At 38.8% G+C, this 26,612-nt stretch overlaps 3 protein-coding genes across 3 annotated transcripts; 2 read left to right on the top strand and 1 right to left on the bottom strand.

Annotated features, from left to right (window-relative positions):
• Positions 1 to 5,440: 5,440 nt before the first annotated feature.
• On the bottom strand, positions 5,441 to 9,869 carry tmem216 (transmembrane protein 216). The gene is made up of 6 exons (XM_028459983.1): positions 9,832 to 9,869; positions 8,898 to 8,911; positions 7,144 to 7,237; positions 6,875 to 6,967; positions 5,726 to 5,927; positions 5,441 to 5,650 (listed from the first exon to the last, which is right to left on the bottom strand). Exons 1-6 carry the CDS (start codon positions 9,839 to 9,841, stop codon positions 5,635 to 5,637), a joined length of 429 nt encoding a protein of 142 aa, XP_028315784.1. The 5' UTR covers positions 9,842 to 9,869; the 3' UTR covers positions 5,441 to 5,634.
• Positions 9,870 to 13,474: 3,605 nt separating this feature from the next.
• On the top strand, positions 13,475 to 19,380 carry tmed9 (transmembrane p24 trafficking protein 9). Its single transcript, XM_028459544.1, has 5 exons — positions 13,475 to 13,667; positions 16,217 to 16,317; positions 16,439 to 16,564; positions 17,396 to 17,542; positions 18,318 to 19,380. Exons 1-5 carry the CDS (start codon positions 13,493 to 13,495, stop codon positions 18,465 to 18,467), a joined length of 699 nt encoding a protein of 232 aa, XP_028315345.1. The 5' UTR covers positions 13,475 to 13,492; the 3' UTR covers positions 18,468 to 19,380.
• Positions 19,381 to 21,350: 1,970 nt separating this feature from the next.
• On the top strand, positions 21,351 to 25,806 carry b4galt7 (xylosylprotein beta 1,4-galactosyltransferase, polypeptide 7 (galactosyltransferase I)). The gene is made up of 7 exons (XM_028459605.1): positions 21,351 to 21,715; positions 23,470 to 23,820; positions 24,488 to 24,713; positions 25,063 to 25,146; positions 25,224 to 25,328; positions 25,487 to 25,626; positions 25,663 to 25,806. The coding sequence occupies exons 1-7, from the start codon at positions 21,666 to 21,668 to the stop codon at positions 25,676 to 25,678; spliced, it is 972 nt and encodes a 323-aa protein (XP_028315406.1). The 5' UTR covers positions 21,351 to 21,665; the 3' UTR covers positions 25,679 to 25,806.
• The last annotated feature ends 806 nt before the right edge of the window (positions 25,807 to 26,612 follow it).

Below are 26,612 nucleotides of genomic sequence, written 5' to 3'. Positions count from 1 at the left end.
AACGCAGACATGCTAATATGAAGCGTGTCGTGTTAGCAAAGCTTCCGTCTGTGATGATCCTTCAACTGATGAAGATGATGATGATGATGGTTGTTGTGTTTCTGAGGCTCTGATTGGTTCCTTCTCTTTATCATAAAACCGTTGAAAGAAACGAAGCTGACGGGACATTTATGGCGACTAATGAGCGTGTGGAGCGGGCGTGGCAGCACAGGATGAGCTCATTTGAGGCTTTTCACAAGATAAGTGGAAATCTGAGCTCTCGTTTGAACCCTGACCTTTCACAGGCGGAGGGGGCGGGACTTCCATCCTGGCGTCTCCTTCTATATGAAAAACGTTTTCCCACCTTTCCTCCAATCAGTAGCATCTGGAGGGTCTCTGTGACCCGTCAGCGTTAGAGCACATCATCATCGTCTAAAAAACCTGCATTAATTATTCACTCAACTTTTCTATTATTCATGCAGCAAAAGGAAGTGAAAGGACTTTCAGATTTTACTCTTTCCACACATTCGTTTCCGTAATTTATTAAAACCTTTCAGCACCAAAAGGAGGCGCTGCTGAGTCTCATTTAGTGCAGCCCCACATTAACACACAAAATGGCAAAAAACGTACATAATGACAACGCAAACATACAAAATAGAAAGAAATATACACAAAAAGACAGGAAATATATACAGTATATATTGTGACACGCTCTGAATACGCCCCCTGGTGGTCCGTTTACTCAGCACATACTGAATGCTGATTGGTCCATAACTTTAAACAAAGTATGCTGATATCAGAGAAAGAACAAAGTTCTCTGAGGCGAAGGATTTTCTTTTTCTGAGTTTGAAAAGGCCACAAACTTTTCAAATAACCAAAAATGGTGAAACCTGTGAGAAAACTCTTCCTGTTTCAGCTGAAAGCGGATTAAACGAGCCGGTCTGAATGTGGCCCAACAATCTCCAGAAACTTCCGTCGACCCACCCCAGCCCAGCCCAGCCCAGCCCAGCCTAGCCTTGTCTCTAATCCGATGAGTGGTGGCGTGGAAAGTTTGGTGCTAATTAAAACTTTGCGTGTACAGGTGAGCAACAAAGGCTGAGCGACGCTGTGGGATTAGCAGCGTCACACCTGAGCGCCGATTCCTTTCATGCTTTCTGTTTAATCTGGAACTTTCACCTTCATCACCTTCATCACCTTCATCGTCTCCTTCCTGTGAAGTCTGAAATATTCAGCACAGTCACACACGTCGTGTTTCTACTCCAAACCTGAGACTCACACAGCTGTTAGCATAGCTAACATAGTGTGTGTGTGTGTGTGTGTGTGTTTCTCAGGCTCACCAAATGTTCCTTTAATCACTCAATCCTCCAACAAAAGGAGTTCAAACATTTGACGGTGGAGCTGGTCCTGATCAATGTCTGAGACGATGCTCTGCATTCACAGCCTTTTTCCTCCTCTTTCACTTCAGCTCTTGCACGCGCTGCGTTCAAGGACGCGCCCAATGCTCGAGTGCTCCGTGTGTTTGTCAGAGAATGTGATTCATAAGGCAAACGCTGAGCTCTGAAGAGCGTCCTTGACAGCCCCAATCTCCTCATACATGATGTTTTCATTTTTTTCCTTCTTTTCAAAGCCTCGTTTCGGTGAATGTGAGAAAAAAGAAGGGTTTTTCAGAGAAAGAGAATGTCAGATCTATCTGTGACGGGTGTCGCACTTTAGGGTTATTTCCTGCTCAAATGTTTCAGATTTAAGTGCTCCTCCAGCACAATTAATGAGAAAGGAATAAATTAGAATTAAAGGCTCATGTATAATGTTCAAAGTTCTTTAAATCAACACAAATTGAATATCTATAATAATCTATAAAAAATGAATTCATAAAAAAATTAAAATGTCTAAGATCACAATATTAAACGTAGCATACATTTCTATGCTTTATGCTTAATTTCAATATGAACGTCATCATAATAAATGTTCCGGTAACATAACAACTGTGTTCTCGGTTTCCTTGTTACTTGTGTTTTTGTCATGTTGTGTATTGTGTTGTGTGTCGTGTTGTGTATCTTTCCAGGTGAGAGAGAAGGAAACTTACAGGTGAATCTTTGTGTTCCACATATTACATTAAATGTTCTTCTTTTGAGGCTGAAGGACCTCCATACAGAGAACATATGTTTGATTAGCTTAGCACGTAGCCATCAGTCCAAAATGTTTGGGTTACCTTAGCACATAGCAACCAGTCCCACATATTTGGTTAGCTAAGCACATATCGACCAGTCCAAAGTTTTTGGGTTAGCTTAGCATATAGCGACCAGTCTAAAATGTTTGGTTTAGGTTAACACATTCCGATCAGTCCATTATTTTCGGTTAGCTTAGCATGTAGCGACCAGGACAAAATATTTGCATTAGCCTAGCACGTAGTGACAATCTCACGTTTGGTTAGCTTAGTATGTAGCAACTAGTCCAAAATGTTTGCGTTAGCTTAGCCCAGAGAGTCCAGTCCAAAATATTTACGCTAGCTTAGCACATAGCGATCAGTCAGAAATTTTTGGGTTAGCTTAGCACATAGCAACCAGTCCTAAATGTTTGGATTAGCTTAGCATATAACAACCAGTCCAAAATATTTACTTTAGCTTAGCACATTGCGACCAGTGGATCAGTCCATTATGTTTGGTTAGCTTAGCAAGTAGCGACCAAGACAAAATGTTTGCATTAGCTTAGCACGTAGTGACAATCTCACATGTTTGGTTAGCTTAGTATGTAGCAACTAGTCCAAAATGTTTGGGTTAGCTTAGCACATAGCGACCATTCCAAAATATTTATGTTAGCTTAGCATATAGCAATCAGTTCAAAGTATTTATGTTAGCGTAGCACATAACGATCAGTCCAAAATGTTTGGGTTAGTTCAGCACGTATCAACCAGTCCCATATGTTTGGATTAGCTTAGCACATAGCGACCATTCCAAAATTATTATGTTAGCTTAGCACAGTGACCAGTCTAAAATATTCACTTTAGCTTAACACATAGCCAGTCCCACATCTTTGGTAAACTTAGCATATATCGACCAATCTCAATTTTTTAGTTAGCTTAGCATGTAGCAACCTGTCCAAAATGTTTGGTTATCTTAGCACGTAGCAACCTGTCCAAAATGTTTGGTTATCTTAGCACATAGCAGCCAGTTCAAAATTGTTATGTTAGCTTAGCACACAGCAGCGAGTCCAAAATACTTACGTTAGCTTAGCACATAGCGATCAGTCCAAAATGTTTGGATTAGGTTAGCACGTAGTGACAAGTCCAAAATATTTACGTTAGCTTAACACATAGCATCAGTTTCACATGTTTGATTAGCTTAGCACATAGTGTCAATCTTACATGTTTGGTTAGCTTAGTATGTAGCAACTAGTCCAAAATATTTGGGTTAACTTTGCACATAGCGACCATCCCAAAATATTTATGTTAGCTCAGCACATAGCAGTCATTTCAAAGCATTTATATTAGCTTAGCAAATAACGATCAGTCCAAAATATTCACATTAGCTTAGCACATAGCGATCAGTCCCACATGTTTGATTAGCTTAGCACATAGCAAACATTTCAAAATGTTTGGGTTAGCTTAGCACATAGTGATCAGTCTCATATGTTCTGATTGGGGTCAAAGGGCAAAGGGGCGGGGTTGTGAGCAGAGAAGACACTTTGTTGGCTTCCTATTGGCTGTAATCAGTGAAATATGAATAAAATAAAATAATAATCCTGCTGATAGACGTACAGAAATTCTTCCATCAGTCTGAACTAAAGCTCTCAGTGATGAAGCAGACCTTCATCCTCACTCATTTACTTCCTGGTCTTTGTTTCTGATTTAAAGCTCTTAAAGCTCCGCCTTATTAAGCCGGACACCGCTCCTAACTCCCCGTCTCTCATAGATGTTTAATTCATGTTCCCGCCGTCCGTCTGACACACACAGAGCGGCTTCGTTTCAGATGCAACAAAGAGCAGCTGCTAATGAACTTTTCAGAATAAAACTCACTGCTGTCACAGTCCCATTAGCTGTGTACACAGGCTGACTGGGAACACTGGTTCTGCTAATGAGAGCGCTGCTATTTTTACATTTGTCTCCTAATGCATTTAGCATTGAGCAAATAAAAGTATGTACTACAGCTGAACACGTGCACACTCATTGGTTCCTTTGAAAACCACCTGGTAGATGATCGAGTAGAAGATCATCATGGACTTCTACACAGAGAGAGACTAGAACGAATAGATTCCCTCTGATTTATCATGACCAATGCTTTGGTTTTTAATTAAAAACTCTTTTTGTATGTTTTTGTGCATTTTTTTTATCATTTTGTGTGGCTTTTGTTCATTGCCTTTGTTTTTGGATTTATTCTATTTTTGTTGTGGTTTTGGAGTCTTGATGTGATTTTCTCTCATTTTGTGTTTTTTAATCGTTTTGTGTATTTTTTTGTAATTGTGTGTGTAAGAGGTGCCTGTGTGTGTGTGTGTGTGTGTGTGTGTGTGTGTGTGGAGCCTCTCCTCCTCACTCTGATGTTTTCATGGACGTTCACTGCCATCAAGTGGATGATTCATCAAAAAACCTCAGACAATAATACAGTTCCTAAAAAATAATTTGTCTAAAAAAAAAAAAGGACAATTGAACATTTAAAATAAATCAATACATTTGAGGTTCATTATCTGACATTATTAAAATTTTATTTAATTTAATATAATTAAATATATGGACATCGTCTGCATCCTGGCCGACTAAAGCTTCTCGCTAAAGGACATATTTTTTTAATTAAAGGATCATAAGCTAAATTGAATTGAATTGAATTAAATATAACTTAATCTAATTAAATCATGGCTGACTTTTCAAACCATTGTTTTACTCGTAAAATTATTATTAAAAAAGGATCATTAGCTAAACTTAATTTAATTGAATTCAATTAAAAAAACAGATACAAAATTTAACGAAAAAAATCTAATTTTTAATTTAATTCAATTTAATTTAATTACATCCTGGCTAACTTTTTTTGGGCCCGACATTAATAAAATAAAATTTAATTCATGGACATTGCCTCCATCCTGGCTGAAAACGTTTGTTTCACTTGTTAAAAGACAGATATTTTAATTATAAATGACAAACGATGCTGTGTATTCCTGTTTTTATTTGTGTATAAAATACCAGTTCAAACTTTTTAAATCATGGATTTATGAAAAGTATAAAAACACCTGATGCTGAAAGTTTCTCAGACTTCCTGAATCTCCGTGTTCACCAAAGTGTCACATTTTAATTTGAGTGTCAGAGCCGCCTCTAATGACGCACACACACGCGCGCACACACACGCGCACACACACGCGCACACACACACGCACGCACGCACGCACACACACACACACACACACACACACGCACACACGCACACACGCACGCACACACACGCGCACACAGAGCAGAACAAATGCTGTGGTGGTGGCAGTCAATGGGCGGAGCTTATCTCACTGCCAATGACTCTCAGATGAGACACGCCTTCAGTAAAACGCCACAAAGTTCTGACACTTCAAGTCGAACCAAAGTGGAAAATTAAAAACAGAAATAAAGATTTTTTTTTTTTTTTTTTTTACAAAAACTGTATTTACATGTCCATCTTTGGGTGGGGGCGGGGCTTCAGCTCAGAAGACTTTGGACCTGCAGAGAAGGTGAGAGATGGGTGAGCTCAGGGGAGCAGGGAGGGGGAGGGACAGGGGGGACAGGTGGGGTCACCTGGACAGGGCGGAGACGGCCAGCAGCCCCAGCAGCAGCTCCAGGCCGTAGAAGCAGAGGAGCACGGAGCAGAGTATGAACTCCAGCCGCAGCACAAAGGTCTGCAGCAGCAGGTAGTAAACGCAGAGCGCCGTGCACGGACACAGCACGAGGAGAGACGCACACGAGAGAACACGACGCTCACACAGGTTCCCCTTCCAGCCTAGACAGAGAAAATATAGATCTGTTCATGTTCTATTTCATAAACATATAAAACATAGATCTGTTCCTGTCCTTCATTACAGACGTATAAAGAATAGATCTGTTCCTGTCCTTTGTTACAGACATACAAAGACTAGATCTGCTCTTGTTCTCAACAATAGATATGTTCCTGTCCTCTTTCATAAACATATAAAACATAGATTGTTTCCTGTTTTCAGTCACAGATGAATAAAGATAGATCTGTTCCTCTGTTAGAGACACCATATTGTGTTTTTGTTTCTGTTTTTGTTGTATTCTTGTTGTTGCGTTGTGTTTTTTCACCATCATTCCGTGTGTTCCTCTTGTGTGACTGATTCCCTTTATTTGATATGGACAACACAACTAAACTGGTAACCCAGATCTATTGTTTTGAGTGTTTTGGCACATGTACTAAAAGGCTTTTAAAAAGGTTAAAAGTAACAGAAATAATAAGAAAGTAAGGAGGAAATATGCACTGCACAAAATATTAGAACAAGAAAAGCAATATTCAAAGTTAAATACAGACATTAGTTATAGAGCTGAGGCTTTGCCATCTGTGTCACTGCAACATGATACTTTACTGAAGTGTGTCAATCAAAGTAACGGGAAAGTCTGTGCAGAAAGAAGAGGAGGCACTTGTCAGGGAGCGAGAGAAGAAAGAGAAGAAAGGATGAAAAAGAAAGAAGAGTGGTAAGTGGAGCACAATGTTGTTTTATATTTGTATATGTTTTATTGATCTGTGTTTGCAGTTATTTTGCTAACAAACACATAAACAAGCAAACAAAAAAACTCAGGTAATTATATGTTTAACACTTGTCAGAGGGGCCCCTTGGGAATATTCTGTTTGGGGCCCCAGCGTACCCTAGGATCACCACTGGGCTGAGGCAACACGAGCATATTCAGAGCAGAGCCGTGACTCCTCCCACGTACCGTAAAACAACCTCAGAACCTCCAGAGCAAGAAAGATCAGCAGCAGAACCACGTCCAGCACCAGGTTGTCAGACGGGTACGGGAGAAGGATTCCTGACGGCACAGCAGAGAGATGAACATGTGACTGACCCACTGACTGACTGACCCACTGACTGACCCACTGACTGACTGACTGACTGACTGACTGACCCACTGACTGACTGACTGACCCACTGACTGACTGACCCACAGACTGACTGACTGACCCACAGACTGACTGACCCACTGACCTTTGTAGATGAACATGAGGATCTCTGTCAGGTAGAATGCTGCAGAGTACCAGGAGTTGAGGTAGAACAACACCTGCAGAGGAGTGGAGGAGAGCTGAGGAGGAAACGGTCAAGGAGAAGCAGCAGAGGGAGGAGAACCAGAACAATGGTCCTCATTTATCAACCTTTGCGTCAAAACGTGTGCAAATTTGAGTTCACGTTTGGTCGTACGACAGGATTTATCAGATATTGGTATCGGACAAATCCCAGCATACAAATGATCAGGTGTTAATAAATGCAGCGGTTGTCTTTACATGTTACGCCCTCCTGTTTTGGAGGCCCCACCCACTGAGGTCCAACAAGAAAATAAACTTTTCCAAAATGAAATCGGCATCTTAACATCTGAGGTGGAGCAAAACAAACTTGTGCTTTTCGAACATGTGAAAACTGGAAATAAAGAAGCTGATTTAAATGCTCTGTCGAAGAGGATCAGCTACTGAGCAGCTGACGTCTGCCCCCCTGTGTGCGCTGAGAACAGAGACACACGGTTTTGGCTCCAGTTCACCTTTCTCTTACTTTTGAATCCTACTACAACATTTTGCTTAGAAAACTATGAAACATCTATAGATCATAATGATGGAATGAATGAGTGATAACATACATTTTTAAGAATCTCATTTTGTAAATAAGTGGAATGAAACTGTATTTAGGCTACCTAAATAGATTTATTTCTATATTTTTTATCATTTCCTGTCATTCCCTGCTGATGCGAGACCAAGACTGACCTTTGAATTTTCATTTCATGTTCTAATTAAAATAATTTCAATTTTGAGTGTTTTTCATGTCATTTAATATATTTTGTTGTTGTTTTTTATTTTATTTTTCAGTATATTTTTATCTTATTTTGTGTGTTTTTGTTGTCGTTTTGTGAGTTGCTGGTAATATTTAGTATCATTATCATTTCAAACTAAAAAATAAACATGATAAAACCTCATATTTTAAAAGCTTTAATTTTTTCATTTATCCTCCTCTGTCTCTCTTTAGTACCTCCTGTAGTGCCATTGCGTATCCCTAGGGGTACACGTACCCACTTTTGAGAAACACTACTTTAGGCACTATACAGACCCTTTTCCAAAAAATTAGAATATCATGGAAAAGTTGTTTGATTTCCATAATTCCATTCAAAAAGTGAAACTTTCATAGATCATAGATTCAGGGCCAACAATTTAAACGATTTCAAGTATTTATTTGTTTATGTTTACAAACAGAACCAAAGCTGTTTGAATGGTGATTTCTTCACAGTATTCTAACAGTTTTCGTGGGTTTTATGAGCTGGAAGCCCAAATTATGTAAAAATAAACAAAGAAATACTTGAAATTGTTTAAATTGTTGGCCCTGAATCTATGATCTATGAAAGTTTCACTTTTTACATTTGGAATTATGAAAATTAAACAACTTTTCCATGATATTCTAATTTTTTTGAAAGGGTCTGTATATCACATTAAAATAAATCAATGAAACGTATTAAAAATTAATAAATGTTGTCCCTTGTCTTTATTTATTTCGCCTATAGTTCGTCACATTACTGATTAATTCCGTCGCTAAGGACACATCAGATCCCTTTACCAGGACCTGAGGATCCACATCTCCTCCTAAAGCTTCAGAAACATCGTTTTTGTTGTTTTTAGGAGTAAAGACTCGTTCTGAGGTGAGATGATGATGTTCTCTCTGTATAGTGGTGGTTGTGAGCAGAGAAGATGCTGTAGAGAGGATACGATGGGCGTTCCTCCTGCAGAAACAACAGAAACAGTCAGTCAGTCATCACAATACATTAGATTCACTGTCTGTTACAATAATCCCACATATTCTTCTCTGCATATGTTCCTCAATGACTAGAAATGTTTGTGTTAGATTAAAGTCTAGAGCAGTGTTTCTCAAATGGGGGTAAGTGTACCCCTAAGGATACGCAATGGCACAACAGGCTGTACAGAGAGAGAAATATGGGGTTTAATAATGTTTGTTTTTATTTATACTCACAAAACGACAACAAAAATACGCGAAATGAGAGAAAAAATATACTGAATAATAAACACACACACACACAATAATTTAAATACCACCAACAACACAAAAACGACACAAAATAAGAGAAAATATACTGAATAATAATAAAAGAACAGACATATAGAAGAGTCAAATGTCGGGTTTGGTTTTTTGAAATGCGTTCGTGCATTTATTAATAATTACAGTAAACAAAACTCATAAAAGGCGTGATTTTCAGTGAACAGCATGGTCTAATGGTGATTATTGGTGTAGCGGTTCAACTCGTCACCATTTTAACTGGTGAAAAGCGTCATTCTCCGTCACACTTTGCTTCCCTTTTCCGTACACGCATTTCTTAAAATAGCGTTAGTTTTAAATTAGTAATTAGCAGTGAAAACTGTCACCTATTATTTATGATAAACCTATACTGCCATGATGAGCTAGTCGGAATCCTGTCAGTAGTTGACTCGGTCACCATTTGAACCACAACACTAATGCGTCCACCGTTAGCCTGTAGATGCTAACTCACGTTCTGTGACCGGTTAGCTTTCTTCTCTGAGGCTCTTTACACATTAACTGATTTATTAAAGTTAATTTCATCTCAGGATTGTAAATATTTCTTCAAATAACTCACCAACAAAGTTAAAAGACGAACGGTAAACTCACCAGGCGACATCTCCACCAAAGCTCTGTGGTTGCCCTGGTAACAGCTCCAGGATTTTAGAGCTATACCTCCCCCTAGTGGACTGGAGTATGACGAATAAAATAAATGAATAAATACTAACAAACTGAAGTGTGATCAATGAATGAATAAATAAATGAAAAAATTATGTGGATGTTGATAAGAATTATTTTTTTTAAGTTATTTTAAATTGCGGTTTATTTTAGCTTTAATTAGCCCAGAGTTTTTCAACCTTGGGGCGGTGACCCTATGTTTTTTTTTTTTTTTTTAAACATTTTTTTTAATTGTATTTTTTATTATTATTATTATTATTTATACAATAAACGCGCTGATATTATTAGCAAACTAAACTTGGCAGTATTATTAATAACTAGTAAGTCTAGTTTTAATGAAATAATGAATAACAAAAAAATAGTTTTATTCCCGCTCCCCCAAATCGATTGACAGTTCAGTCCTGAGGCGTGACGTCAGCTCGGACCAGTTGTTTACTGTTTACTGCTGCAGCAAGTGACGTCATGTCTAAACAATCTAACTAATGATCTGGTGACCAGGGAATAAAAAAATGGAAGAGGAGGAAAACGTTGAAAAGCCAGAAGTTAGTCAGTGTTTGAAGATCCATAACAATTTATTAATATCCATGAGAGTCAAACAAGCTAGCAGAGCGACCATGCCAATGTTAGCAGCTAGTGCTAAACATACTCATTTATGTGTCACATGTACGTTAGTATATTTATTTACACACACTTTAATACACAAAGCAGATCCCAGGGTTGGGATCAATTATATTTGTAATTGCATAATTGGTAATTAATTACAATTATGACATATTTGTAATTAAGAAAATATATTGTGCTTGTAATTTAATTGAAATAGGGTTCAGATAATTGACATTGTAATTGTAAAATTGTAAAAAAAAAATTTTTGTAAAACTGTGTTCTATATGTAAACTAAATAACTTTCATCTAATGTTAATGTGCTAAATCTTAAATGTGTATAGATTTTTTTTCTATTTATAAATATCTAAATATTTATCAATATCTAATCACATCATTCATATCCTGTGACATGGTTTGATTGACAGACTAGATAATGGTTCATATTCTGTTTTTCCTTCAGATTCACTGAAGAAATGTGACGATGTCATCGATGACCTTCACAAACTGCCCTTGTGAAGGTTTCCAGTGACGTGATGATGGCTGCTGATTCTGGTCGCTATACAGTTTTAACTTTATTGGATTTAACATCTGCTTTCGACACCGTAGATCACAACACACTGATCCATCGTCTCAAATCAGAAATGGGGTTTTCCGGTGCTGTACTACAGTGGTTTGCCTCGTATATAAATGGTAGAACTTTTAATGTGGCTTTTAATGATGTAATGTCCAATGTGTCCACCCTGTCATGTGGAGTACCCCAGGGCTCTGTTCTGGGGCCTGTTTTGTTTTTATTGTACCTGATGCCTCTTGGTCGGTTGATCCGTGGTTTTAAAAATGTTTCTTATCATTTTTATGCTGATGATATCCAGTTATACTGCTCTTTTAATGACTCAGAGTTTCACTTTTTACCTGAGTTCTTGGACTGTATCTCATGCATCAAAAACTGGTTTTCATCAAACTACCTCCAGATAAACCCCAACAAAACTGAAACTCTGATCATCGCCCCTGATAAAAAGATCCCACTTATTAAGAACTCTCTCGGTGATTTGGGTTCATCAGTGAAATCCAGCATCAGAAATCTTGGGGTTGTGTTTAACCAATCGATGTCTTTGGAGGGCCACTGTCGCCAACTGACTAAAAACTGTTTTTACCGTCTGAGAAATATCTCAAAAGTGAGGCATCTACTGTCCAAACCTGATCTGGAACTGGTCATCCATGCTTTTATTTCGTCCCGCATTGACTACTGTAACTCAGTTTTTACCTGTTTTAATAAGTCGACCCTGTGTAAACTCCAAATGGTTCAAAATGCTGCTGCCAGACTTTTGACCGGTACGCCCAGAACATCACACATTACCCCGATACTTTCCTCCCTGCACTGGCTCCCTGTCAATTTCCGGATTGAATATAAAATACTGGTTCTAACATTCCGGGCTTTGCATGGCCAGGCTCCTCTATACATTTCAGACATGTTGTGTCCCTACACTTCAGGACGCAGCCTTCGATCCTCAGGTCAGGGTCTACTAAGGTTCCCAAAAACCAAATTTAAAACCAGAGGAGACCTGGCGTTCCAGGCTGCAGCCCCCAGACTCTGGAATGGTCTGCCCCAGTCTCTCCGGGAGATGAACTGCGTGGACACTTTTAAAAAACATTTGAAGACTTTGCTTTTCAAAAAAGCTTTTAGTTAACAAGATTTTATTTTTAATTTTTACTGCCCTTTTATGATGCTACACATGTGATGTAAATGTATGTTTATTGTTTCTGTGTACAGCACTTTGTGATTTTATCTGCGAAAAGCGCTTTATAAATAAATACTTACTTACTTACTTACTTACTTCACTGGGAGGAAAACCAGGAGAATAAACTCACAAGGCTGGACTGAAGGATGAATAGAATGGATGGATGGATGGATGGATGGACTGAAGGATGAATAGAATGGATGGATGGATGGATGGATGGATGGATGGATGGATGAACTGAAGGATGAATAGAATGGATGGGGCTTTTTTATAGCTTGTGTTGGTTAAAGCTGCTTTATAAATCACCACCAGAAAATAACACTATTCTTACTAAATAGTTCTTTGTGTACTACCTCTGTGAACTGTTTAAAATGATGTGTTCATTACTGTAATTTCAGTAATATTATGTCAAATCTGGAAGTTTTACATCTTTTCACAAAATGTGAATGTCAATAGCAAAAACATTTTAGTCATAAGTATTTAAATTAAAATTAATACTTGATGAGCCAACCCACCACTATCTATCTATCATTTATTTGTGTCTTGTTTTTGTGCAATGCCTTACTCTAATCATGTTAATAATTTGTATTTTGAACCTGTTACTAAGATATTTAAATTGGCTTTTATTTACTTGTTTGTGTTCTTTTATATGTGTATGTGAAACACTTTTAGCAAAATTAAATAAAATATCAAAAAAGTAATTATGTTCATGTTGTCTCTTTATATAAAGAGTCTTTGTGGATATGGTGAAGACCACTAGTGTTAGAAATTATTCTGATAATAGTAAATAATAAATGTAAATATGAATTACCTGGTATAAAAAACACCATATAAGGGGACGCCAAAAGAAAATGTTGCCTCGGGCGCCAAAGAGGCTGCCCGCAAGAGTGTCAGTGTGTGCGGTGTGTGCAGGAGTGTCGGTGTGTGTTACACCTTACTATTCTTAATTGCACTTTTAATAAAGAGTCACATTTTTGTACATTTATTTGCAAATTTACATTTAAAATATGTTTCTAATAATTATGACTTTCTTTCCCCTAATCATAACTCATATCAATGACTTGCTATAGTTTATATATTTTGATTTTTAATATATTTTATTTTTGCCCAATCAGGACAGAATTGACGTGTCGTTAATGAACTGCATATCCCAGGATCACCCAGGTGTTCGCTGATTGGCTGCCGCCGGCCGAGGGTTAACGTGGCACAGCGGCACCCGCGCATGCTCAGTGCGAGGCTTCCCCGGTAGGACGATGATGGCTGTGTCTGTGCGGAGCGGCGGTTCTCAGTCCGGTGTGCTGTCGGTTCTCCTCCCGGTTTTTCTCCTCACCGTCCTCTGCAGGTCCGTGTCCGGTTTGTACTTCCACATCGGAGAGACCGAAAAGAAATGTTTTACCGAGGAGATCCCGGACGAGACCATGATCATCGGTGAGTGCTAACAGTGGCTAACGGCTAACAGCTAACAGCTAGCTCTGTCCCACGACAGCAAGTGAAAGAAGTTCATTAACCCCAAAAAACTGTAAAATAACTACAAACTAGGGGTTAAATCTGATTCTAAATGTCTTTACTAATTAACCTCAGGTTAAGTCTGAATAACTATATTTTCAATTAATCTAAAGACGTCCAATAATGTACGTTTTTAATTTTGTAAACCATGAACGTGTAATATCACGGTTTAATAATAATAATGCATCAATTTTATATAGCGCTTTTTTGGACACTCAAAGACGCTTAACAGTTTAATAATAAAGTAATAGTTTCACAAGAGAAAACGCAGTTTAATTGGTTAATATACGTCACTGATGAGCCAATTAATTAGATACACCTGTTTGTATTTTTCCTCTTCAGCCTGGTCTGTTATATTTACCTATTTTATTAGATTATTTCATATAATCTAATGATTATATCATATTCCTACCAAACTGTGTTAATAGTTTAATTTTAATTAATAATTTGTTTTAATGCCCCACGTTCACAGGCTGCATTCAAATAAACCAATGACTTAAATATTAAATTGTAAAATTTAAGAACATTTAAACTGTTTTACTGAAGAATAAACAGTTTAATAGATTATCACACTTTACCAATGAGCCATTTTAATAGACACCTGTGACTAAAACCGGTTTAGTTAAAAAAAAAAAATTTAAACAAATATTGTTTTTTTTTTTTTACTTATTTATTTTTGAACTTGTTCATTTACCATAATTTAGTTAATATTTATTGACTTCTAAAGTGCATTTTAAGTATATATAAAAAATAAAATGTATTTTCTTGATCGAAAAATGTTTATGCTTTGGCAGGCAGCATATGTTAACGTATCAAAAAAATCCATAATCCTTTTTTTTTTATTTTAAACTTAGGTTATTTATTTATTTTTAATCCATTTAACTCCACGAATTACTCAGCTTTTATTGGATCACATTTTTCTAAACCTGACTTAATGGCATCTTTAATAATAAATATACTAGTAATGTGAGTTTTATTGTGTATAATTGTGAAAAAAAGCAGTTTTCTACTGAAAGATGACATTATACGACAGCCACAGAGTTAATACTGATATAATGTTCTACTTAGTCTTGCTTTGAGTAAAGTTTCTTATAATTTATATTATATTATAGTTTTTAACTGAAGTTTAGATTTAGTCGACGATATTCAATAAAACACTAAACCTGCAGGAATGATGGTGAAACTGGTTTCTAACAGATGAAGCTAATCCACAGTTTTACTTAATGTTCTACAGCACAAGGTTTTTTGGTTCACATTAGAACAGAAAAACATACAAAGCAAAGCATTGTTCAAACAGTTGGTGTGTAATGATATCATTTATGGAATGTTTGTGGAATCATTTAAAGGAAATTTGACAGATTTTGGAAAAATGTAGTTCTTTCAATAATTTGAGATAAAAAATAACTGTCGTCATGTGATATAAAAAGTGGAAAACTGAGTTCTGTATTAGATTGTGAATTTAAATAGAATGTTTGTATTTGTAGGGACAGATATTCACAGCTAAATGAGTGGGTCGTTTACACAATGATTCATATTAAAGTGTCAGTGTTGGTCCCACCCCAGGTGTGATGTGACAGGACAGGATCAAATCTAGAAATAATTCTAATCAGGAGCCACTAGGGATGTAACAATTAATCGTAAATCAATTAAAAATTGATTCATAGGTATCACGGTTGGTATCGATTTTCTGAAAATTGAATTGCAGTACTTTTTTTAAACAGCAGAGGGTGCTATATATTTATCCTTCTCTTGTCCAAATGCTGAGGCGGCGGGCGGAATCTGCTACTACACTCTTTCTGGCCGCCTTCTACTCTTAAACATGTTCATAAATGATTCCTTACCCCCTTAGCACCAAAAAATATCTGTAATATTACGTGAATATCTGTAAAAGTCACATTTTTTTATTAGCTCTGTCTGCTAGCGTGTAGCATCTCTTCTTCACTGCACAGATTAGCTGCATGGCAACCGACCACTGGGTTACCAGCTCCCTCTGCTGGTCCAAACAAATATCTGATGTAAATACAGTGCAATGACTGTTTTTTTTTTTGTCCAATTGTTAAGACACAAAATACATTTTCAGTTGCCCAAAACTATTATGCAGTTTTGCATTGTTTACTATAGAACCAGAATTTAAATAAATAGGCTTCTCCATTTGTATTATTCCTTTATTTCATTCAAGATTTATTTTTAGTTAAATTACGTTGTTTTTAATAGTTTATCAAAGGATTCTTTTGACAATGAAAAATAAAAGGAAAACAGTATAGTTTTTTTTTTATAGTTTTGAACTAAAAAAAAATAAAGGAATATTTTTCAATCATTATTTGTCTACAGTCCCATTTTGTAAAATAAATCGTGAATCGTATCGGGAGTTGAGTGAATCGTTACATCCCTAGGAGCCGCTAAATGTGTTTTAAACTCATGAAACCAGACGTGAGGAACGTCTCTCTGAAGTCCAGCTGGTTTGTTTACAGGAAACTACAGAACTCAGCTGTACGACAAGCAGAAGGAGGAGTACCTGCCTGCTACGCACGGCCTGGGAATGTTTGTGGAAGTCAAAGACCCTGATGACAAGGTCACACACACACACGTTTAAAATGACTTCATTAAATTAGAATACTGTTGGACGTCTGTCAGCCCTTACTTTTCTCAACATCCTGCGTGTGTGTGCGCTCACGCTTGTGTATCCTCTGCAGGTGATCCTGTCTCGTCAGTACGGCTCTGAGGGACGCTTCACCTTCACGTCTCACACACCTGGGGAACATCAGATCTGTCTGCACTCAAACTCCTCCAAGTTCTCCCTGTTTGCTGGAGGAATGCTGGTGAGGACATAACGTACAGTAGACTAGTATATACTGTGTAGTATATACTATAGTGTGATTAGGATGGTGAGTGTTCCCACTGAAGTATATTTCCAAGTTTCCCAAGATGCATCTGGAACCTCCAGCGTTAAAAACCTTGTTCACACTGAGGCTAAATATCTCTGTTGATTCTCCACCTTTACTTTGAAAGTTCTGAAAACATTTGAAGTGAGAAAGAGACCAAGTAGAATATCAACATGTGCTCATTTCATCCATAAAACTCACTGAAACACATTTCACACATTTTCAGAGACCATCCATTCTGCTACTGACTAAACTTCCTGTTCACTTCAAAACAAGAGCCCTATTTACAAACATGTGAAAAAATTAATGGAAGACAAGAAAATATGCTTTTATTTTGAAAAAAGGATGTTTGATTTTTAGCTTGACGCTGGTCCCTGGACCGTCTTACATTCAGCCCCCAATGCATCATGGGATGGTTGAGTATGACTAGTGTGCCCACTATGCATACTTAAAAAATGTCCCCATATAGTATACTTCATGGTATTTCTCACATACTTGGTCTATTCATTCTATCTAATGCTGGGGTGTCAAATTAATTTTGGTCCGTGGGCCAAATACGGACCAGTTTGATCTCACGTGGGCCACACAGTTACAGGTGGAGAAACATGTCATGTCAGCATTAATGTGCCCTAGTTTGAGCTTCCACGTATAAATGATAAAGTATGGAAGGCGCTGACTACATCCAAGCATTAAGTGACAGATATTATTTGTATACTTGATTTTGTTTCACTCACTGACTCCACTCTTCTTCTTCTCCTCGTTTTGCAGAGGGTTCACCTGGACTTCCAGGTGGGCGAACACGCCAACAACTACGCTGAGATCGCCGCCAAAGACAAACTGACGGAGCTGCAGCTGAGAGTGAGACAGTTGGTGGAGCAGGTGGACCAGATCCAGAAGGAGCAGAACTACCAGAGGGTCAGTCACCTGTCTGTCTGTCTGTCTGTCTGTCTGTGTGTGTGTGTGTGTGTGTGTGCGTGTAACGCTGTGTTTGTGCGTGTAACGCTGTGTTTGTGCGTGTAACGCTGTGTTTGTGTGTGTGTGTGTGTGTGGTGTGTGTGTGTCCTGTCTCTGTTTGTGTGTCCTGTCTCTGTTTGTGTGTAACGCTGTGTGTGTGTGTGTGTGTGTCCTGTCTCTGTGTGTGTGTAACGATGTGTGTGTGTGTCCTGTCTCTGTGTGTGTGTAACGCTGTGTGTGTGTGTCCTGTCTCTGTGTGTGTGTGTAACGCTGTGTGTGTGTCCTGTCTCTGTGTGTGTGTAACGCTGTCTGTGTGTGTGTGTAACGCTGTGTGTGTGTGTGTGTGTGTGTGTGTGTGTGTGTGTGTGTGTGTGTGTGTGTGTGTGTGTGTGTGTGTGTGTGTGTGTGTGTGTGTGTGTGTGTGTGTGTGTGTGTGTGTGTGTGTGTGTGTGTGTGTGTGTGTGTGTGTGTGTGTGTGTGTGTGTGTAACGCTGTGTGTGTGTGTCCTGTCTCTGTGTGTGTGTAACGCTGTGTGTGTGTGTCCTGTCTCTGTGTGTGTGTAACGCTGTGTGTGTGTGTCCTGTCTCTGTGTGTGTGTAACGCTGTGTGTGTGTGTCCTGTCTCTGTGTGTGTGTAACGCTGTGTGTGTGTGTCCTGTCTCTGTGTGTGTGTAACGCTGTGTGTGTGTGTCCTGTCTCTGTGTGTGTGTAACGCTGTGTGTGTGTCTCCCTCCCAGTACCGTGAGGAGCGTTTCCGTCAGACCAGTGAAAGCACAAACCAGCGCGTGTTGTGGTGGTCCATCGTTCAGACCCTGATCCTGGTGGCCATCGGCATCTGGCAGATGAGACACCTCAAGAGCTTCTTCGAGGCAAAGAAGCTGGTGTAACGTACGCATGTGTGTGTGTGCGCGGCACTTCAACGTCTCTATTTATTTCTCATTCATCTGAGACGAGTCCGATGAGATTCAAAGGTTCATATTTAAAGTTACTGGGTAAAGTTTTAGCAAAAAGAAAAAATATATTTTTGAGCTTCTCCACAAACCAAATGGAGACGAAGACCCGACACGCTTTTATAAAGGTTAACGTTGTTCTTGTAAATTAAGGAGAAAAGTCTGAGAAATGTTAGTTTTTAAGTAAAGAGAACTTGTATCTTCCCCTGGTCGTGTTTAATGAATGAATGAATCCAGGGAATTAAAGACAAACCCGCTCTAAACCAAGGAATTTTAACTAGTTTGGACAGGAAGTGGAGCACAAACAGGAAGCGTGACGCAAACAAAGGACGGTCTGTTTTATTCTGCTCTGTCGACGCTGGTTTTTGGATGATTTCAGAAAGTCGTGCTGAGATTTTTGAGTTTGCAGCATCGTTGACAGTCGATCCAGAACCTTTAATTCTTGTGAAAGATCTGAAATCATTAACCTTTTAAAGAGTCAGTCTGTCCTGCTTCTGTTTGATGCTCCACGACTTAATCTGAAAAACTAATGTCTGTGGTGTGCTTTTATTCTGGAATCTGAGTTTTAGGCTGGAGGAGAGGGGCTTGAACTCTTGTTTTATTCAAACTTGATGTGAAAAATCTCTGAAGTTGCACTTAAAATAAAGTTTCAGTCACGCTTTGGTGGGAGGGCTTTGTGTGTGTGTGTGTATCTCTGTGTGTGTGTGTGTGTGTGTGTGTGTGGGACTTTTCTTTTATTCTTCTACTGTTTTCAGAGCTCAGCAGGTTTTTTATGCTCTATTGTTTGTATTTTGATGGAAAATGAATAAATTTGAAGACATGTGACTGCAACAAGTGGAAACCAATTAAACTGGTGTCACTCTGGTTTCTCATCAACACTACATCACGTTAACCGTTTAATTCTGGTTTAAGGAGAACATGAGCAGAGTTTACTGTATAAAATCTAATAAAACAGAATGGTAATGTTACTGCCCTCTAGTGTTAGAACAGACGTATGATTTATCAACACTAAACTGAGCGAGAGTCGCAGTTTTAGTGAAAAAGGACAAAATGTCCTTAAATTATTCTAAACATTTACAATCACAGGGACAAATTATTTCAGGGAATCTTTGAAAATAAAACCAACTCATCAAGACCTGTATTTGGCCAAAATACCAACCTGTATCTACATTTGTTGACAAGTTCTTTTTACTTATTAAATTGAAAGTAAAAATGCAAGAAAAACCAAAGATTGACCTTAAATATGACCTTCAGTGAAGGTCAAGGTCACACATTGACAGTCTGAGCACTGTATCTCAATTTGTGGCCAAGTTATAGAGAAAAAAGTATTGGGTTTTTTTTGTGCCATGAACTTTGACCCCTACTCATCGTTTACTGGTAGGTCGTACAGCTTCGGTCCAAAGAAATAAAATACTCCACTTGAGATGAGCTTTTCATAAATGTAAGCATCAAACGTGTATGACAAATATTTGTAGAAATATGGCAAATTTAGTTTTTTGACACGTGATGCAACCTTGACTTTGACATTTTGGCTCTAAAAAGGTCGACTGCACATCCCTGACATTGTCTATGAGATGACGTGTGTCATTAGTGCTGCATTAATAGCATAGGAGGAGTTTCAGAAGAAAAATAACTCCTACGAGAACAATATACTGTATTACCAAATACAATTTAAACTAATTAATTGAATCTGTTGCTGTTGTAATCGTAATTCAATTGTAATTGATTTCAGATAATTGACTGTAAATGTAAATGCCTTGAAAATATATATAAAAATTGTCAATTATATTTTAACACAAAACTGATGAACTATGTCACAGTTCTACACATGTAGTTAGCTATTAATAAAATGTTTCATATTTTTCCCATTAAAAAAAAATCTAGGGGTTTAGTGACACAAAAAAGGCTCAGACGCCCACACCATAAATAATAAAACCTATATTTATATTGATTATGAAGCCTAACAAGGTAATCAATAGATAGGAAATAAATGAAAAGATAGATATTTGTTTTTAGTGTATTATACAGATGATTTAGGACCTGTTAGCATTAGAGATGCTAACAGAATGATTAAGGTTGACTTTTATTAAGTTATTTATTTCAGGCTCAGTAATTGTGATTAATTGTAATTGAACTTTAGTAATTGAGAACGCAATTGTAATTCACTTTCTGAAGATAAAAAGTAATTGTACATTGAAAAAATGCTGGTAACTGTATTTGTAATTGAACATGGGTAATTGAAAATGTAATTGTAACTGAAAAATGTAATTGACCCCAACCCTGGCACTTTTATTTCAGTTTAATCAGCTTAAACAGGGTTTAAATGTGCTTTATAGATAAACTGAAAAAAATCTGATTAATCGATTCATTAATTGATCGATTAATCAATTATGAAAATAATTGTTAGTTGCAGCTCTATTGGTTTTAACACAATAAATCTAAATATTAATTATTACTGTCACACACTGTTATTGTTGTACTACAAAGAACATGTCACAGATCAATGTTTTCTAGCACATGATGAATAAAATGGTCAGGATTTTTTCAGTACTTTCATTGTAGTAATATTTTGTCTGAGCTACTTTTAGTTTGAGTATTTTTGACAAGGAGTGTCACTATGGAGATACATTGTCTTTATTATTCAATTATATACATATAAAAAAACATTTTTAATAAAAAACTGAGACCCACATAATTGTATTTGAACACTTTTTCTTTCATTATTATTTTATTATTAGCTCCAGATTTACATATTTGTGTGTAAATAATAATTTGATGGCTGAAAGTTTTCTGTAGGAACTTTTCTTCGCTGCTGTTTCCGGTCGGACGTAGAAGGAGGACGGACTGGTATCCGTTACTTAATGTGGTGCAGAATCTTTCTCACTTCTCTCTGTTCGCTCGTCGTTGTGTAACTTTAACACACAAACACACACTAATCCGTGTGTGGAGCTGCTGCAGGGCCCTGAAGGCGGACTGAGATCCGGCTCTCGGAGCTTTGGGAGCCGGAGCCGCACTGAAGGCGGACCGCTCTGTGCTACGTGTCGGGATGAAGCCCGAGTCCGGGCGGAGGGAGCCGTGCGGCGGAGGGAAGGAGCGCTGAGCCCCGAGAGCCGCTCCGGAGCTCCGGGTACCGACATGTACTCCTCCCGGAGGAAACCGGTGCTGTACTTCAAAGAGGAGGGAAGGTGAGCACGAGCGGCCACGACGTTAGGAAAAGAATATCGTCTCAACATGGGGGGCGCGGACCGGAAATGAGCCAACAACAAAGCTGTGCTTTTTGTTAGTCACTTCGAGAGCCAATCAGTTAACTGACCGTCTGTTTTGCTAACTGACATTCAATATGTGCACTGTCTGTTTTATTTACCAACCTGTACTGTACAGTGGTGTACTGAATCTGTTGGTTTCTGTGTTAGGGTTGTCACGGGACTAAAATAAAAAGGCAAAAAATTTTGAAGCATAATTTCCTTTAATAAAGTTGAGAATACAAACATGAACAGTATACAAAGTATTTTTAAATTAAGTGAAATGTAGCGCAATATTTAACACTTGTAAACAACAAAAACTATTACACTTTTTTGAGAAAGTATAACAAAATTTAGCAGCACCTCTAAAACAAATGCTAATTAATAAACAAATATTTGCAAAACAAATACTAATTAATAAACGTTTTAAAGAACAATGTGCAAAACTCAAAAACAACGGTTCTGATCATAGTAAAGGTGTTAAAGGTCTGATATCATTCAAATCAACTTTGAGTTTTTAACCTTGTTACAATGTTAATTCTTTATCAAAAACTCTCCCAAAATATTATTGGGTTTCCTTCCTGCATCTCTGAGAAATCGTCAATAATATGCTCTCTGAGCTGATTCTCTGCCCTATTCTGATAAACAAGCAGTAGTGACATCACTAGAATTATGAACCATCCCCTCCAGGAAGTGCCTGCTGCTGGTGCCACGCCTCCACAGTGAACATACACGCCCATTCTCTCTGGTGCTAGAGACATGTGAGCAGCTGAAGAACATCTGTTTGGATGGTCATTGTCCTTTTTTTTTTTTTTTTTTCTAATCCAGTCTGCACGTGGGTTAACGTTAATGATAACTGTATAATACTTCTTTGTTGCTGAAACAGCAGCTTTACTGACCTTTTAAAATTCCTCACAGAGACTGAGGTGTTGGTCTTTCAGATGCTTCACAGCTCTACTGCACTTTGTAGCATTGCTAGCATACAGGCCTGTCCACATCTGTTGTCTTCCCTTCAGAGTTTGTTTGATATGTAAAATACTTCTATACGCAACTTTATCTCTTCTCATTTTTGACTAAAACTGGTTGTGCAGGCTCCGCCCCCAGCAGCAGCACTAGCCATGCTGCAGCCGTGCTGACATCGTATCTGATACTCACTTTTTGGTATTAATACTTTATTCAATATCAAGTTTTTTGACAACACTATTCTGTGTAGGTTCCTGTCTTCTAGGTGTAATGAATCTGTTGGTGTGTGTGTAGGTTCCTGTTCTTTAGGTGTAATGAATCTGTTTGGGTGTGTGTAGGTTCCTGTCCTCTAGGTGTAATGAATCTGTTGGTGTGTGTGTAGGTTCCTGTCCTCTAGGTGTAATGAATCTGTTGGTGTGTGTGTAGGTTCCTGTCCTCTAGGTGTAATGAATCTGTTGGTGTGTGTGTAGGTTCCTGTCCTCTAGGTGTAATGAATCTGTTGGTGTGTGTGTAGGTTCCTGTCCTCTAGGTGTAATGAATCTGTTGGTGTGTGTGTAGGTTCCTGTCCTCTAGGTGTAATGAATCTGTTGGTGTGTGTGTAGGTTCCTGTCCTCTAGGTGTAATGAATCTGTTGGTGTGTGTGTAGGTTCCTGTCCTCTAGGTGTAATGAATCTGTTGGTGTGTGTGTAGGTTCCTGTCCTCTAGGTGTAATGAATCTGTTGGTGTGTGTGTAGGTTCCTGTCCTCTAGGTGTACGGTCTATAAGCTGTTCGGCCTGTGTCTGGTGCTACTGCTGGTGTCTCTGCTGTGGCTCCAGTTCACCTGTTCAGGTGACATGTCTCCTGTGATGGACCCACGACGCCCCGCCCAGCCGGCCCCTCCCCCTCAGGCCCCGCCCTGTCCTGCGGAGGGTCGGGCGTCTGCGGAGGACGACCCTACCTGGGGTCCTCACAGACTGGCCCTGATCGTCCCGTTCAGAGAGAGGTTTGATGAGCTCATGGTTTTCGTTCCGTTCATTCACACGTTTCTCAACCAGAAGAAAATTAGACACAAGATCCTGGTGATCAACCAGGTGGATCACTACAGGTCAGTGATAGGCTCCGCCCCCTGTGACCTCACAGCTGTCTATGCTAACTGCTGTAGGTTTAACCGTGCTATTTATGCTAACTGCTGCAGGCCTAATCGTTGCTATCTATGCTAACTGCTGCAGGTTTAATCGTGCTAATTTTGCTAACTGTTGCAGCTTTAACTGTTGCTATCTATGCTAACTGCTGCAGGTTTAACTGCGCTATTTATTCTAACTACTGCAGGATTAACCGTTGCTATTCTATGCTAACTGCTGCAGGTTTAACCATTGCTAACTATGCTAACTACTGCAGGTTTAACCATCGCTAACTATGCTAACTGCTGCAGGTTTAACCATTGCTAACTTTGCTAACTGCTGCAGGTTTAACCATTGCTAACTATGCTAACTGCTGCAGGTTTAACCATTGCTAACTATGCTAACTGCTGCAGGTTTAACCATTGTTAACTATGCTAACTGCTGCAGGTTTAACCATTGCTAACTATGCTAACTGCTGCAGGTTTAACCATTGCTAACTATGCTAACTGCTGCAGGTTTAACCATTGCTAACTATGCTAACTGCTGCAGGTTTAACCATTGCTAACTATGCTAACTGCTGCAGGTTTAACCATTGCTAACTATGCTAACTGCTGCAGGTTTAACCATTGCTAACTATGCTACCTGCTGCAGGTTTAACCGTGCCTCCCTCATTAACGTGGGCTACCTGGAGAGCGGGAATGACACAGACTACCTGGCCATGCACGATGTGGACCTGCTTCCCCAGAACCAGGAGCTGGACTACGGGTTCCCCCACCAGGGCCCATTCCACGTGGCCTCACCTGAGCTCCACCCCCTCTACCATTACAAGACCTATGTGGGCGGGATCTTACTGCTCACCAAGCAGCACTACAGTATGGTAAGTCTGCTGCAGAGACCAACAGATTCATTACACCTAATAGACAGGAACGAGCAGCAGGGGGCGCTGAAGGACCAGCTTTCTTTTTTCCATTCAGCAGCTTCTCTTCTTTAAATCCTCTTTTTTTTTTTTTTTTTTAACTTTGATTTTAATTCTTGTTGGGTTTTTTTTGTTTTTATTTTGGCGGTCATTCTGTTCTCTCTGCTCTGATTGGTCAGGTTGTTTTTCTGTCCCTGTCCTACATTGTTCTGTGTTTTTTCACCTGGTGATACTAAGTGTATTGAATGTGTTGGTGTGTGTGTAGGTTCCTGTCTGCACGGTGTAATGAATGTGTTGGTGTGTGTTTCAGTGTAATGGGATGTCCAACCGTTTCTGGGGCTGGGGCCGAGAGGACGATGAGTTCTACCGTCGTCTGAGGAAAGCAGAGCTGCAGGTGAGCAACTACACGCCAAAGGTTTAAACGCTGTGATTGGTCACATACTGATAGGCTCCTCCCCCTTCTTCCTGCAGCTCTTCAGACCCAAAGGAATCACCACCGGATACCAAACGTTCCTGCACGTCCACGACCCCGCCTGGAGGAAGAGAGACCAGAAGAGAGTAGCTGCTCAGAAACAGGTAGATCAACAGATCACTGGGATCTCATCCAATGGGATGGCTCACATCCACAACTTACCACGAAGAAGAAATGACTTTTTTACAACAACCAATGATCAATCAGTGAATTTATGTTTTAATTTCTCTATGATCTCTTTGATCTTTGTGTGATCCTGTAGGAGCAGTTTAAAGTGGATCCTGAGGGCGGTCTCACTAACCTTCGTTATCAGGTGGTGTCTAAACAGGAACTGACCATCAGTGGAGCTCCATGTACCGTCATCAACACCAAGTTAGAGTGTGACCCCAGCCAGACGCCCTGGTGCATGCTGGGATAGGACAGACCCCAGACGCCCTGGTGCATGCTGGGATAGGACAGAGAGTCTTCTTACTGCTGTGAACTATGACGTGTTTTATTTTATTTTATCTGCGTGTCGTCCTGTTGTTCACACAGACTCTCCCATCAGGCTTTTTAATAAAAAATAAATCAGTCATTAACTAGTCCTAGAGCACTATTTCTCATTTAACCGTCCTACACAACATTGTTTACCATAAAGTGTGTGTGTGTCATGTTTTTAATTATAACCACTCCTTCCCTCTGTTCCATGTTATTCTTTTTTTTTTGTTGACGTTAACTCCTCCTACACAGTTTGTCTGATTTTTGACGAATAAGCTATGAAAAAATTCAGAAAGTTAAACTTTAATAATAATGAATTTAATTTTTTTCTTTCCCATTTATTTCTATTGGAAAATTCAGCTTTTTAAACTTTAACTTCTTAATTCCCAGACATTCTTCAACCGATTAAGACCTTTAACGTGTTCAGCGACTGAAGATACTACCTCCAACACATTTAACCTATATGCTAATGCTAGGTTACTGCTAATGTTAGTGTTAATGCTAATGCTAGAATAATGCTAATTCTATATCAGTGATATATTAATGTGAGCTAACGTTAATGCTAAGCTAATGCAGTGCAACTTGAGCCAGCACCTGTATTGTCACTCATTTTATTCATGAAATGTAAATATTCTAGTTCTTCTAAAGCTAGGTGCTGAGTCACCACCTTAGATTTCTCCACACTTGTCACCAGACTGGCTAAACTGATTAAAAAGCACAATGTACACAACTATAACTTCACTTTTCACTCTTCCATTTCCTACCCTGATTCCCTCTTCCCTGTTCCCCTCCCCCTCCCCCATGTGTAACACAAACCCTCTCTTTTTATATCCTCCCTTTAATAAAGTGTTTCTTACCCTTCCTTAGGGAGGGCTGGTGATGGTTAATGCAATGAAATAAATTAATTTATT

This window comes from Gouania willdenowi, chromosome 10 (assembly GCF_900634775.1).
Source record: "Gouania willdenowi chromosome 10, fGouWil2.1, whole genome shotgun sequence".
NCBI lineage: Eukaryota > Metazoa > Chordata > Actinopteri > Blenniiformes > Gobiesocidae > Gouania > Gouania willdenowi.
Note: the sequence above shows the minus strand (reverse complement) of the source record. Positions and strands in the feature narration are given on the sequence as shown.

Bases quoted from the DNA above. Each gene is read 5' to 3' on its own strand.
- tmem216 (XM_028459983.1), bottom strand. The intron at 6,968-7,143 runs GTCAGTGGGTCA...CTGTGCCGTCAG, and splicing joins CCTCATGTTCATCTACAAAG to GAATCCTTCTCCCGTACCCG. The intron at 5,928-6,874 runs GTACGTGGGAGG...TTCTCTGTCTAG, and splicing joins GGTTCTGAGGTTGTTTTACG to GCTGGAAGGGGAACCTGTGT.
- tmed9 (XM_028459544.1), top strand. From the start codon at position 13,493: ATGATGGCTGTGTCTGTGCGGAGCGGCGGTTCTCAGTCCGGTGTGCTG. The intron at 16,318-16,438 runs GTCACACACACA...TATCCTCTGCAG, and splicing joins TCAAAGACCCTGATGACAAG to GTGATCCTGTCTCGTCAGTA. The intron at 17,543-18,317 runs GTCAGTCACCTG...TCTCCCTCCCAG, and splicing joins AGGAGCAGAACTACCAGAGG to TACCGTGAGGAGCGTTTCCG.
- b4galt7 (XM_028459605.1), top strand. From the start codon at position 21,666: ATGTACTCCTCCCGGAGGAAACCGGTGCTGTACTTCAAAGAGGAGGGA. The intron at 23,821-24,487 runs GTCAGTGATAGG...TACCTGCTGCAG, and splicing joins AACCAGGTGGATCACTACAG to GTTTAACCGTGCCTCCCTCA. The intron at 24,714-25,062 runs GTAAGTCTGCTG...TGTGTGTTTCAG, and splicing joins CCAAGCAGCACTACAGTATG to TGTAATGGGATGTCCAACCG.